At 50.4% G+C, this 14,481-nt stretch overlaps 1 protein-coding gene across 3 annotated transcripts in view; it reads left to right on the top strand.

The window, feature by feature from the left end:
- The first annotated feature begins 454 nt into the window (after positions 1 to 454).
- Positions 455 to 14,481, top strand: part of CADM3 (cell adhesion molecule 3) — a 150,461-nt gene continuing 136,434 nt past the window's right edge. For all 3 annotated transcript variants that reach the window (XM_084824512.1, XM_084824513.1, XM_084824515.1), the window contains exon 1: positions 455 to 836. In XM_084824512.1, coding sequence (XP_084680638.1) covers positions 755 to 836 — 82 coding nt within the window. In that variant the 5' untranslated portion in view covers positions 455 to 754. The remainder of the gene's footprint in view (positions 837 to 14,481) is intronic.

Below are 14,481 nucleotides of genomic sequence, written 5' to 3'. Positions count from 1 at the left end.
CCGCATATATATATATATATATATATATATAAACTAGCCAGGAAGACAGGACCACATCTCCCCTCTGGATCCCCCACCCCATGGCCAGGCCAGCGAAAACACCGTTATCAGCATCACCATTCCACTCCCTTGGGGGACGGAGCCATCTGGACTGCACCAACTCCCCCACAGAAAGGGGGGCGGGCGGGGTAGGGAGAACCGAGTCTTAAAAGTGCGGGGACCGAACTGGACCTGTTCAAGGAAGAGCTGGGGATGGGCGCAACACATTGCGAAAACCCCGTCCTCCCTCGGGGGCCTTCCAGCCCGCACAGTGCCAAAAGACCGCCCCCATTTGCATCAGTTGCTTCGCCCCCCCATCTTTCCTCTCCCATCTTCCCTCGTCCTCCCCTCTACTCCGGGGCCGAATGGTCTCTCCCGGGTGCTCTATTTAATCTCAGCTACTGCAGCATCTCTCGCTCTGCCTTTAGTCAATACAGCAGCATCTCTCCGGCTGGCCTCTGTTTGCTGCCACTGCGGGTTGGATTCGGAAGGAGAGGCAGCGGAGGAAGAAGGGGGCGGGGGAGATAAGAAAGATCCAGCGAGAGAGGAGGCGTTGATTCCCCGCCCCCTCTTTCCCCCAGTGGGGAGGGGGAAGGACGAAGTTTGCAAGAAACCAAGGAGGTGGAAGGGAGATATACCCTTCCTTCCCCTGCCTGTCTGCCTTCTTTTTCTCCCCCCTCCGCCCCAAAGCAACCACCGCCCCCCCCTCCCCAAGATGCACTCTCTGGCTTGCAACAGCTTGGTCCTTCTGGGTTGCCTCTTGATCGCCAGCAGCCGAGGAAACATTGCTCATGACCGTGAGTTCCTTCCGAAGAGAAGGCATCTTTCTTGGGTTGAGGATGCGGTGGGTTTGGGGGGAGGTCGGGGAGGAGGAAAAGGATGGGTGTGCGTGGAAAGAGTTAACGGGAAAGGAGGGATGCTCTGGAAGCTCTTTCCATGGATCAGGAAAGTGACTGGGCGCGCGCGCGCGCGCGCGGATTTATTTGTTATCTATCTGCGCCGCGCCGTCTGTTCTGCTTCGTGGTGCTGTGATATTTTGCCACCGAACGGGTTTCCTCGTTTTCCGCTACTCGGTGCCTCGGCGGCTCCTTTGACAAGAAAGGGGATCCCACCGGCGTACGAGAGATGTCACTTTAAAAGAAAGAGGGAGAGGGGGAGAGAAAGGAGATTTCCCCGGAAAAAATGCCAATTGCATAACATGAAAGGTGATTTTTTTGGAGGTATACGGGAGGTCCCCATCAAATGAAATCCCCCCCCCCCCAGGGATGTTCTTGTGAGATTGAGATTGAAGGAAATCTACTGGGATGAATGGATGGCCCTTTAAAAAACAAAAGAAGGGAGAAGGAGAGAGAATCAGTGGCCCACCTGTTTTAAAGGCGTTGGAAGGGGCGTCCCCCTTTAAAATAAGGGGGCAGCCCTTCAGAGGAGAGAACGGCCGGGACATCCTGGAGGCTGCGGGTTACTGTTGTTTTTTTGGGGGGGGGAGGAGGAGGAAGAGGAGGGAGGGATGGCGAAGGCAGGATGGGAGCCCGGCTTGCCCTGTTTATGTGTCTGGGGCGGGGAAGCTGCAGGAATCCAGGCAGGTTTAATATATGCAAACACACCCACCATGGGAGTGAGTGGCGCTGAAGAGGGAGGAGGGGTGGAGGGGGGTGGAAGAAAGAGGGGAGGGCATGGTGGCTGGGTGGGTGGGTACTTTTTGTCGCCAGCAACATCAGCAAGCTGGATGGGCAGGAGTGCTGCTGCAGCAAGAAACGCAAGCCCGGCTGGCAAAGAGAGGGCCAGAGGGCGGTGGCACCAGCTCCAGACGCCTCTTGCCAAAGCTGGGGGGGGGGGAGGCTGGCAGCTGGCACGGCTGCATTTTTGTCCGCTTTGTTTGGGTGGGCGAAGGATGGATTCCTTTCCGAGCGGGCGGCCAGGCCGGATTTGCCGTGATGCCCCCTTCTCCGCCTCCCTTCGTTCTGGCCGCAGTGGTGCCCGAGGAGACGGGTGCTCCAATGTTGCAGTGGCAGGGCAGGGCTGGGGCGGGGCGGGGAGCCAGCTGGGGAGTGGCAAGGTAATAATAAATAAGAGCACATGGTGTCTGATCCGACCCTCCCAGGCAGCGACCACGGATCCACCGGGTGGCTCCACGGAGGCATCCGGCCAAGTCTCCAGCGCCTTCCGAAAGCACCCGGACGCGGTCGTGCCGGCAGCCGCTCTGGAAGGGGCCGGCTGCGGAGGTGGTGGTCTTCTATTGTCCGTCGCCGTGCTGGACCAACGTGGCTGTTGTGTTGCGACATCCACGGCTCCATCTGTCGGCATCGAAACTGCAAACGGGAGCCTCTCCCCACTCCCCCGAAACGCGCGCCCTTCAGTCGCGTGTTCGTTTTGTAACGTCGCAAGCCTTAACAAGCAAAGGGAAGGAACGCCGATGCCATGGCCGTGAAAGCCAAGGTGGCAAGCGGGAGAGGTAAAAGGGGAGGGGGATAACCTGGGTGCCATTTCGCAGATGTATCAGGGAGCGAAAGTATGGAAGGCAGCGGGGGGGGGGGGGACAGAGCTTCCTTGGCCTCCGTAGTTCACAATATGTAAAAGGTTCCGTGTGGTCGTGGCTGGATATTTCTGCACCGTCTGGAAGGCAGCACAGGTCAGCGGAAGGGATGGGAGGCTGCGGGGGCGTCTCCAGGAGGTCTCTCAGCTGGAGACTCCCCCCATGGGGTAAGGCTTCAGTCAATGCCGCCGCACCGCGTTGAGTGGAGGGTGCTGTGGTTATGTAGGTCAGAGGGGGAGGGCTTCTCTGCGTACATCCTTAATAGCTCCCTACTGGATTGGCATTGGGGTGGGGGGTTAGACTGCTAAATGCAGGAACATCTGGCTTGGCTGCATTGGAATGCAGAAGAGGGCAGCTGTCTGTGCCATTGGCTGATTTAGGTGATGCAGCGTGCCAGTTCGGTGCCAAGTCTTTCCTTCTCTTCCCTGCTCGGTTGGGAGGGGTGGACATTTCTCATCGCCTCTGCCGCAGGTGAGAATCTTGATGGAGCCTATTTGGGGCGGAGAGGGTGGCAGGTAGCAGTCCCAGCCCATCCTCCTCTGGGTGAAGGCAAAGGTGTCTTAGCAGAAGGGCCTCGAACGAACGATGGAGTCGTTCCCTTTCTGCTCCCTCAGTAAGAACATCAGAGAAGAGACAGGCTGAATCAGACTGAAGGCCTTTCTAGTCCAGTATCCAGCTTCCCACAGTGGCCAGTTTCTATTCCAACTGACTTAGCCAGCCATGCCTTCTTTCAAGATACTCCATTCCATTCCCCTCCCACATAGTCAGCCAGCTTTACCCTCTTCCAGAACACTCCATTCAGCTGGCAGCACCCAATTTTTCTTTTCCAACTGACTCCACTCCTGTCCAGCTTTCCAGCCAGCCACGCCTTCTTTCGGGATACTCCATTCCATTCCCCTCCCACATTTCCATTCTTTCCCAACTGACTCCACTCCTGTCCAGCTTTCCAGCCAGCCACGCCTTCTTTCGGGATACTCCATTGCTCCCCTCGCCCACAGGAGTCAGTCAGCATTCCATGCCCACTGAGCATGCTCAGTCATCACTGAGCTGTTTTGGGGGTTCCCCCCCGCCCCCCGATCAGAATTTTTTCCTTTTTTTTTTATCTCGAAACCTTGGGTCTCCCCCAAGCCTGCCAAAAACTCCCACTCATTTGTGAGTAGTGCTGTTTTGGCTACACAAAGAGCAGCACCTGGAGAACTGAGTCTGCTATTTGTGTAGCCATTGATTGGTTCATCTTCCTCTGTGAGTTTGCACAATTCCCTTTTACATAAAAAGAGGAAGAGTGCTGCTGGGTCAGACTTGAGGTCTTTTTAGTCCAGGCTTCCCCAACATGGGTCCCTCCAGATTCCTTGGACTACAACTCCCATTATTCCTGACCATTGGCTATGTTGGCTGGGGCTGATGGGAGGTGTAGTCAAAAACATCTGGAGGGACCCACATTGGGGAAGGCTGAACTAGTCCATCGGTGACCTCTCAGACGCTCCTGAGGAACCCACAAGCAGGAAATGAAGACAACAGCTTTCCTTTGTTATCTGTCCTTGGTTGCCAGTGGTTTAAGAGCATAAGAAGAGCGCTGTTGGAGCTGACCAGCGGCCTATTCAAACCAGCATTCTGTTCATGCAGTGAACAGTAAGATGTTCCAATGGGAAGCCCAGAAGCAGTACATGAGCCAGGGTTGGATGGAAATGTTGCTCCTGTTCGCAAATCACACACACACTTTCTCTTTGCAATCTCAAATGCAAGCATGAGCATTTTGGGGTTGCAAAGGGAGAGGGGGATTTGCGGGGGGGGGAAGGGGGAGAAATGCTTGCAAGTTTCCACATTTGTAACTGCCTTCGGAAAATGTTGTATTTTTATATGCGCACTTTGAAATGCAATTGACACAAACCAAAACCAAATCAAAATCCCACGTTTTAGTTAATGGGGGAAATGTGCATACTTTTAAAAAGAAAAGGAAGAGAAAAGCACAGAAATACACACTTTCCCCATTCAAAATGTGCCCATCTCCTGTTTGAACAACAACAACAAAGAAAGAGGTTACAAATGAAAACAGGAGCAAGTTGAAACAAACTTTGAAGTGATTGTCAGAGAATTTAGGTGAGCTCAAAAATCATTGGTCCTCCCATCCTTACATGAGTGCAATAGCACCTTTCCCCTTGTGTTCCTCAGCAACCCTTATTCAGAGGTATACCTCTGATCCTAAAGGTAGCCATCGTTGACTGGTAGCCGCTGATAGCCTTATCCGCCATGGATTGGTGCAATGTCCTTTTAAAGCCATCTAAGGAAGTGGGCCTCATCCTGCCCTGTGGTCATGAATTCCATAGTTCAACTCTGCACCCGCTGCTTGAATCTGCGGGCTGGAAATGCTGCCCTCTTCAACCATTTTTGAAACTCGATACAGAGCATCAATGTAGCACCTTCAGCTCATGAGTGGAGCTAAGTTTATTCCCTTCTGATCAGGTTTGCACAACAGGGGACTAGGAATTGGCAGACCTGTCAGTTTCACATTCTCCCCCATTCAAATCTTTACGATTTCAAGTTCTTTCTCTCCTAAAATTGCAAATGTTGGTGAATTCTGATCGAAAACAAACGGAAATGAAATGCTCACCAGCCAAATTCAACAGGTACAGCTGTTCCCAGGACGACCATGATGTACCTGCCTGCCACAAAACTCTTAAAGGTGAGGAGACTGCCAGGAAGAAAAGAGGTGGTGACCTGAATTCAGCACTGACGTGGTTGAATACCCAGGGAAACCCAGACTTTTAAAAGTAAAGCATTCTAAAGTCTGGGCCTGGACAGACCAATCCATTTTGCCTACATTCAAAATGTTTACATTTCGAGTTCTTTTTGTCCTGAATATGGGGAACGTTTTGAATGTTGGCAGGTTCTTATCAAAACCGAATGGAAATTAAATTCTCATCTATCTGTACAGGGACCCCCCCCCCCAAGTGGAACACACAACAGCCATGCAGGGTGGGCCACCGGTGCTTAGATAACCCTGTCTGTGCAGCTAGAGTTGAAGTCCAAAACAGAGAGAATGTGATGCGTGTGTAAGAATCATCGAATAGTAGGGTTGGAAGTGGCCTGTAAGATCATCAAGTCCAACCCCAAGAGAGAAGGACTTGGCAAGTGATAATGGGTAGCTAACGGGTTGCATTTGGCATGGCTGGTCACCATGGGGTGCTTTCCATGATTCACAAAGATGGCGACTGGAGCTAGGAATACGGTGCCCTGACTGGAATCTGCCTCCTGAAAAAACTAGGGAAGTACAGACTGGTCAGTTTCTGCTCTGGGTCACTTTTAGGGATGTCCGTCATTTGAAAATCTGGCCCTTTTTGGGCCCGATGGAGCCCTGCTGCCCGCTCTGCTCAGCTTGCATTCATCAGCTGAGATGCAGGCTTTCCCCAAAATTCAGGAACCTTTCACATTTTCTCCTCATCAATAGGAAGTTGCGCAGATTTGAGGATTTGCACAAATGGCGACTGTAATTTGTGCAGATTAAACACATGATTTGCAGAAATTACACAAATTGCAGACACAGCTCGGGCAACTTTCTGTTGATGAGAAACCCCCCACCCTGAAAATCCTTGGGCTTGCCTGACCCAAGGCAGATCAAGTTGGACCAGCTCACAGGGACGTGAGCCAAAATCCAGGAGGCCAAGCTGCTGATGGATTTATCCAACATCCCTAGTCACTTCAGCATGTGAGGAATCTTGGAAGCTGCCTCATGCTGAGTTAGACCATTGGTCTGTGTAGCCCAGTATGTCAACACTGACTGGCAGCAGCGGCTCTCCAGGGTTTCAGGCTGGATTGTTTCCAGTCCTACCTGGAGATGTTGGGGATTGAACCTGCGACCTTCAGCATTCATAACATGTGCTCTGCCACTGAGTTACAGCCCCTGTCCATTCATCATTCCATTCCATCCCACTTCCATGTTTCCCTGTGATTTTTTTAAATAGGAAAATCCCACACGTAATTTCCTGTTTAAATTAGAGATATCGGAGAAATATGCAACACAACCAAATGAGTTCAGATTTTCATGAATCCACCCCATGGATTCCACAGCAGACTGGGTTATCCCCTGTCGGGCAGATTCTGTGGACTTGCAGAGTGATTTTCTAACTTCCCCAAATTTTGCACAAATGTTATTGCAGAAAAATATGCAAAATTAAAAAACCTCAGCCACAAATGTACATTTCCCCCATAGTCCAAAACATGAAAATGTGGATTTCAGGGGAATTTGCACATTGTTGCATGTGCAAAATTGCACAATTGCACATTTGCACAAATTCAGAAACAAAAAAAATCCAATTCTGTCAATGGGCATTTAACCGAACGGAAGGTGCCTGACAATCCATGAAACACAGACGGAATCCATACATCCATAGTTTAAATACATGTCTTTGACCTTTCCTTCATAACATATGCTTTTAAAAATCACATTATATCTCAAAGTATATATTTTGCCCCCGGTATGCATTTTTGAAGCAGGTTTGTGCCCTTTTTGAGCTGGGGACCACTTTTCTAAATTTGGAGAAGTTGCGAAATCTGAAGGCTAGCTCCATTCCGTTCCACACATTAGTTTGGGTAGGTGAGGACCGAGTCAGTTCGCATGAGAATTCTCAGCAAACCATTGTCTCACGCATCCCCAGAAGCAACTGCGTTGCGATGCTTCATGACTAGGCTGGCCATGTCTGAAAACAACAAACAAAACCCGTGGGACATGCGGAACGAGCGGAACTCTTATTATAACCGCACCTAGTTAACTTGGCACTGCAATATTTTTGTGGTTGCTCCTTCATTTGATTTATCAGTCCTTTCCTCCTTTCCCCCGTGGCTCCTTTTGATTTGGGAGCACGACAAGTGTGCAACAGGGGCACAAATGTTGTTGTGTGTATGGGGTGGTGGTGGTCTTATAGCACACACTGTGTGTGTGTGTGTGTGTGTGTGTGTGTGCGTGTGGAATCATAGGTCAGCATGAAACAGCAAATCGTAACATACAGATTGCCTGGTGAGTTTAAGGTTGCTTAATTCATTTAAAGGAATTGAATAAAACAAAATGTAATCTTGTGCCAAAGTGCATTTTAATCATAAGAACGTAAGAGGAGCCCTACTGGATCAGACCCAGGGTCCATCTAGTCCGGGATTCTGTTCCCACAGTGGCCAACCAGCTGCCCACTGGAAACTCTCAAGCAGGACAGGAGTGCAACAGCACCCTCCCGCCCATGTTCCCCAGCAACTGGTGTACATAGGCTCATTTGCCTCTGGTATAAGAACATGTCAATCACCCCGGTGCTGTTGCACTCAATGGCCAGAATACTGGCAGGTGGGCTTAACTGTACTACTTGCTGAGTTGGTTGGTTCAAGACCACCTCCACTTAAAATGCTTTTGATATATCAGTGTTGAGCACTATTAAGCCCAGTTCCCTCTTTCTCATTCCTTCTCAGCTTGTGCTTCTTTTAGTTGCAGAATGAGCAGTATTTCAACAGACGCGAGCTTTCCCTGGTATGGGACTGCAAGGAAACTTCCCCTGTTGGTTTTCTGCCTGTTGGGCAGCCATTATTTCCACTATTTCGGTTTGGGGGATCTGAGATTGGAAGACGGTGGCTTGCCTGGCAACTTCACCTGTTGGACTCTGCATATCCTGAAGCTATTAGTCCCATTTTACAGGCTAGTAACTGAGTCAGGAAGGTGATCATCAATGAGAACAGCATTAGCCCTGACTCCTCGGTGAAACCGTGCTGGCACTGGGACCTATGATCTCAACAATTTGGCCCAAAGCCCAGGGAAAAATGAAGCAGGCAAAGGAAGCAGGGCAGTTACTAGAGTCACACAGTCCAAGCGCAGAGTTTGTGAAGATGAGGAAGTGTAGATCTTGAGAATCCCAGCTGCCACTGTTTTTTTTTTAAAGTTTAGTTTCTATCTCTCAAGGCTGGACTTGAGAGTATATGGGCGATGTGTTGTGAACTCTCAGAAGCAAAGGGATTTGGAATAAAGCTTCCAGGGGGCCAGGTTGTGTGGTCCTTCTCTACGACCCATTAGAGCCAGGGTAGTGTAGCATTCAAAGTGTTGGGTGTAGATTTGAGAAGTCCAGCTTCGAATCCCTATTTGGCTATGGAGTTCATTGGTTGGCCCTGGGCGAGAGTTATGTTCTCTCCGCCTAGCCTTCCCTACAGGGTTGCTGTGTGGATGAAAATGGTGGTGGGGTGGAATGGGCAGACCACCCGTGACACCTTGATGGAAGGATGGGTTAGAGGTGAAATAAACACATGGCTAGGGAAAGCAGAATACAATAGCCGAGGTAAGGAAATATTTGCCCATCAGCTTGCTTGGCCTAATTCTGGCAGCTTTTTTTGGTGCAGAACTCACGTTGTCCTCGGCACTGATTTGTGGGGTTTTTAGGGATAGTCTTGCCCCTCGGTCACCTCTGGCTTTGGTTTCTCTCTTCAGTTCCTTCAGATGGGAGAGGCTGCATATCATGTCTGGGAACACTGACAAATGGAGCCTGGGCTTGTCCCACGGAGCTGGCCCGAGGCATTCTGATCTCTGAAGCTAGAAACCCAAGGGCATCTCACCCTGCTCCATCATTCATGCTAATGAACAAAGGGCATGATCCGGTGACAATTCCTCCTTGCCATGCCCCATTGACATGAATGAACTTCTCCCATGGTTCTTGCGTAGCTCCTGTTGGTTTGCTTGGCACATTCCCACTGGAATGTGCCTTGCTGGGTCACGTCTGCCTGTGTCACTCTTCATCTCTGCCACCTTTAATGGCACTCCAGATCCACTTCACCTGGCCCCAAGCCAAGGTAGGATCACCTCCAGGGCTGGTGTCAAGGGTAGGCACGGTCGGGCATCTGTCAAGGGCCCACAGCCCAGCAGAGGTCCACTGGCAAGAGCCCCCTGGAGTTGCTCCTTCTCTTCAGCATTGCAACCTGCTTGTCCCCCTGCCTTTCGCTCTGTCTTAGACAATGGAGGTGGTGAGAAGGGGGAGCAGGAGATGACCCGGCCTCCTTGCTCCCCGGCTCTCTACCTGCCAAGCAAGCGAGTGGCAGCCATGAGGAGGAAGAGGAGGGGGAGCAAGAACAGCTGGGGACCATGGCACTGAGAAGGCGGACTCACTGAAGGTGAGGCCTAACCAGTGCCGAGTAGAGGGGAACTAGTACTTCCCAGGATTTGGAAGCGATGCTTCTATGAATGCAGCCCAAAATAGCATTTGCCTTTTTTGCAGCCACATCACATTGTTGGCTCGTATTCAGCTTGTGATCGACAACAATTCCAGGATCCTTCTTGCTTGTAGTGTTGTTGAGCCACGTATCCCCCATCTTGTAACTTGAATTTGGTTGGTGCAGGTGGGTGAGAATTTCATTTCAGTTTTGTTTAGTGACACTGCTAAATGTGTGTTTTTCATTGGCTTGTTGGTCAAAACGTTCCCATTCGTAATCCTCCCCTTTGTAGCGGGGCTGGATTTTGAATTTGTATTAGGCCTGGAATTGATCGCAAGCTTTGGAACATTCATGGTAAAATAGTACACAGATCCCCCCTACAATTTCAGTCGTTCTGCCACCTAGATCACCTGCAAACTGACTTACTTGAAGCAGTCTGCTCAGGGCACAATCCTATGCATGTTTAGACAGAAATAGTCCTACAACTCCCAGCATTCCCCAGACAACCCTGCTGGCTGGGGAATACTGGGAGTTGTAAGATACTGTTTGTATTCAAGGAGAACTCTCATCTGAGCTCACGTAGATTAACTGAGTAGAGTTCCCCTCTACTCAGCACTGGTTAGGCTTCATCTGGAGTACTGTGTCCAGTTCTGGGCACCACACTTTAAGAAGGATGCAGACAAGCTGGAGAGGGTTCAGGGGAGGGCCACAAAGATGATCAGGGGACTGGAAACAAAGCCCTATGAAGAGAGGCTGAAAGAACTGGGCATGGTTAGCCTTGAGAAGAGAAGACTGTGGGGAGATATGATAGCACTCTTCAAGTACTTGAAAGGTTGTCACAGAGAGGAAGGCCAGGATCTCTTCTCGATCATCCCAGAGCACGGGACACAGAATAATGGGCTCAAGTGACAGGAAGCCAGATTCCGTCTGAACATCAGGAAAAACCTCCTGACTGTTAGAGCAGTACGACAGTGGAACCAATTCCCTAGGGAGGTGGCGGGCTCTCCCACACTGAAGGCATTCAAGACGGGGCTGGACAGCCATCTGTCAGGCATGCTCTGACTTGGATTCCTGCACCGAGCAGAGGGTTGGACTCGATGGTCTTATAGGCCCCTTCCAAACCTACTAGTCTATGATTCTATGAAACTATAATTCTATGAACTTGTTCATGAATTCATTCAGGGGAAGTTCATTCATTGCTTGTTTTGATGAGGATTTACCAAAATGTGCAAAGCTCTTTATAGTCGGGATGGAAAGAACTTGAGATTTTAAAAATTCAAATTCAGGGAAAAGAGAAACAGACAGATCCACCCACGTGAATCCTAAAGTGGCCAACCAGAAGTCCCTGAGAAGTCTGCAAGCAGGAAACAGCCCCCTCCCCCAGTGATTTTGAGGTAGGGATGTACAAAACCACTTACCTGTTTCGTAAATGGCATCCACGGTGGGGAGGGAGGCGCTCTGTCCCTCCCCCCGAAATCCTCCCCAGCTGGCTCTGCTCCGTGGCGACTCTGTGGAGCCGCTGGCCGGGTGCATCCGCAGCCGGGCATCTGGCTGCAGCAGGTCTGCGGCCACAAATGGTGGCCAGCGTAGGGGCCGCCATTTGCGTCCCTTTGCTGAGCCGTGATAGGCTACGTAAATATTTACGTAGACTATCCTGGCAAAAGCGGGGATGCAAAAGGCGGCCGCTGCACTATTTGCATCCCTGTCTTTTGCCATGATAGACCACGTAAATATATATGTAGCCTATCATGGCAAAAGAAAAGGCAGGGACGCAAATGGCTTAGCCGCCGCCATTTGTGTTCCTGCCTTTTGCTGCAATAGGCTACGTAAGTATTTACGCAAATGACGTCCCTGCGTTAGCCGTGATAGGCTACGTAAATACTTACATAGCCTATCACGGCCATTCGAAGGAAGGCGAATGGCGGCCACAGACGCGGCCGCCATTCGTGGAGTACCGGATGGCCAACATCAGCTAGGCTCTGTTCCGGGCCCATTTCGCAGGGTGGCAGGGGGGTTGCTTTGTTCCACGATGGATTCCGGGGGGCCGAATTCACTGGAATTTGGCCTCCCTGGAATCCGTGGCAGAATTCTCCAATTATGTTTTGAGGTATAATAAAGGGCTAGTATACCCCCTTTCTGCCCCACCCTGTGTAGTACTTCCATAAGGTAGAATGTTCCAGACATTTTTCTTGAGATGTCTCCAAATGTGCCTCTTTTAAAACACACAGATACACACCCACCCACCCACCCACCCCCCCACACACACACAATAAATCACTGAAACAAATCCAGTTCTGAAGGACTCTTGTCCCTGCTGTGTTGCGCCAAGAGAGAGGTCAGAGTCAGTGCAGCGCCTCTATTGATTCGAGAACAAGGAGCTGAAGGAGGGAAAGAATAGCGGTGAAGTCGTTTTTCTTCCAGGCTGGGTCTGGACTGGAGGTCGAGGGCAGTTGTGGAGGAGACAAGTCCAGGGTCAGCCTCTGTGGCAGGTTGGCTGTGCATGTGGGATCCATGCTCCAGTCTCCCCAGTAATGCATGCTGTCATGATATTGGGTGCCCAGCTTTCTGAGTTGGGACTAGGGATGGCACAGGTGCCCAATTCCATCTGGGAATCCAGCGGACCCCCCCCCCCACCTGTATCCCTGAGCCCCGCTCACCAAGGCCCTGCCCCTGCTTGCCCCCTGTCCATGCTGGGCCTCGTCACGCTCCACAGTTGCCATTTTTTGAAAAATAAAATGTTGATCTCAAAAAATGTGCATATTTGCATATGTGCGAGAATGCACATTTTTGCAAATGCACATACTTGGGCATGCGTGAAATGAGCATTTTCAAAAATGTGCATTTTCATGCGTTCACAAATATGCACATTTTTGCAGTCAGCATTTTATTTTTCAAAAAATGGTGGCCATGGAACTTGACGAGGCCACTGGGGTGAGTGTGGGCTGCTTGCTGAGCACAGGAGGGGCTTTTGCGTGGTCTGGAACCAACAAAATATTGGTGGTTGGGGGGGGAAGGGGGGGCCAGGGGAAAAGGGCATGGCCATTTGGGGAACCCCGGAGGGCCTGATTGGAAGCCCAGGAGGGCCGCAGTTGACCCCTGAACCTGAGGTTCTGCACACCCGTTTTACAGGGTGGTTTTTGGAGTGGTGATGGCCTTAATCCCTACTCGTCTCCCTCTCTCAAAATACCAGAAGCCAATGGGGTCCTCCCATGAAGCTGATTGGTGGGAGATTCAGGACAGATCAAAGGAAGGACTTCTTCACACAGCACAGAGTCAAACTATGGAATTCGCTACCACAGGATGTAGTGATGGCCACCAATTTGGATGGCTTCAAAAGGAGGATGGACAAATTCATGGAGTAACAGGCTCTCGATGGCTACAAGTCCTGATGGCTGAATGCTACCTCCAGTACCAGAGGCAGTGAGCCTATGTACACCAGTTGCTGGGGAACATGGGCGGGAGGGTGCTGTTGCGCTCATGCCTTGCTTGTGGCTTTCCCGGGGCAGCTGGTTGGCCACTGTGCAAACAGAATGTTGGACTGGATGGACCCTTGGTCTGATCCAGCAGGGCGCTTCTTAGGTTCTTATCTTTCAATTGTTCACTGTTCAGTTTGTTCCCTGAATGGCGGCAGTGTTGGCATGGTGTGTGTGTGTGAGCAAGAGAGAGAGAGAGATAGAGAGGTGGGGAGCAGCAGTTTCTTCTTGGGAATGTGGAGAATCACATCGTCGGCATAAAAACTTCCTGACTACGCCCAGCCAATTTGTCTTTTGCAACGTGGCGACGTCACAAAGCCAGCTGAGAACGAGGGTGTTGCTTCCTGGGACCATATTGTCTTTGCTCCCAGTAGGCAAACGCCCTTGCCCCTTTTTCGCAGCAATGAAACATTGCTGAAGCGATGGGGCAGGCGGGTGGGGGGGGATGTGCAGGATGACATTTTTACAGCTGCTAAACATTTTCCCGTGGAACCCCACAGCCCTGTTTCTGGCTCAACCCGTTCTGTCAAGTAGCAACTTTTGTAAGGATGCGGTTGGATTTCACGGTTTAGCAGAGCTTTCGGAACATCAATTTAACTTTCTGGCTTGTTATCAGTGTTCCTATCTTTGCTTATTTGCTTCCCAGCCCATATCGCTCCGTTTGTCTCTCTCATGTTCTCTCTCTTTCTGTCTGTCTTGATCCATCTGCCTTCCCCATTAAGCCAGTACAGAGAGTGCCTCAATTAAGACAAGTTACCAAAGTTCCCGGAGAAGCAGCAGAAGGCTGTAAAGTGAGCACAGAGGAGGAAGCAGCAAAGTGTTTCTTCCATAAGGCCAGCAGTGCCAGGGCCCTATTTGGGATGTTCCAGGCCCTATCCCAGCATATTCAGGGTTAAAAAAAAACACATTTTTATTGATTTATTCATTATTAAACCACTTCTATACTGCTTAATATATTAAAATCCCCAAGGACATCACATTAAAATACAACATAATGATGTAAGGACCCAGATAAAATAATAAATAGCTAAAACATTTAAAACACACATATTACAATACAATAACAGGGTCCCTCACAGGCCTGTGTGAAGAGGTGTGTTTTCAAGAGGTGTTTAAAATTTGCCACCATTTCTGCCTCTCAAAGGCAGAAGGGTGGGAGCCACTCCCGAGAAGGCCGTGCTTATGCACTGTTACCTGGCTGCCTTATGTCAGCTGCAGAATGACCAGTAAGGCCTCCTCAGAAGATCTTAGAAGTTGACTGGATGGAAA

The sequence above is a fragment of the Heloderma suspectum genome, chromosome 17 (assembly GCF_057233095.1).
Source record: "Heloderma suspectum isolate Gila_16-S chromosome 17, 16-S_ref, whole genome shotgun sequence".
NCBI lineage: Eukaryota > Metazoa > Chordata > Lepidosauria > Squamata > Helodermatidae > Heloderma > Heloderma suspectum.
This window is presented reverse-complemented; position numbering and strand designations above follow the sequence as displayed.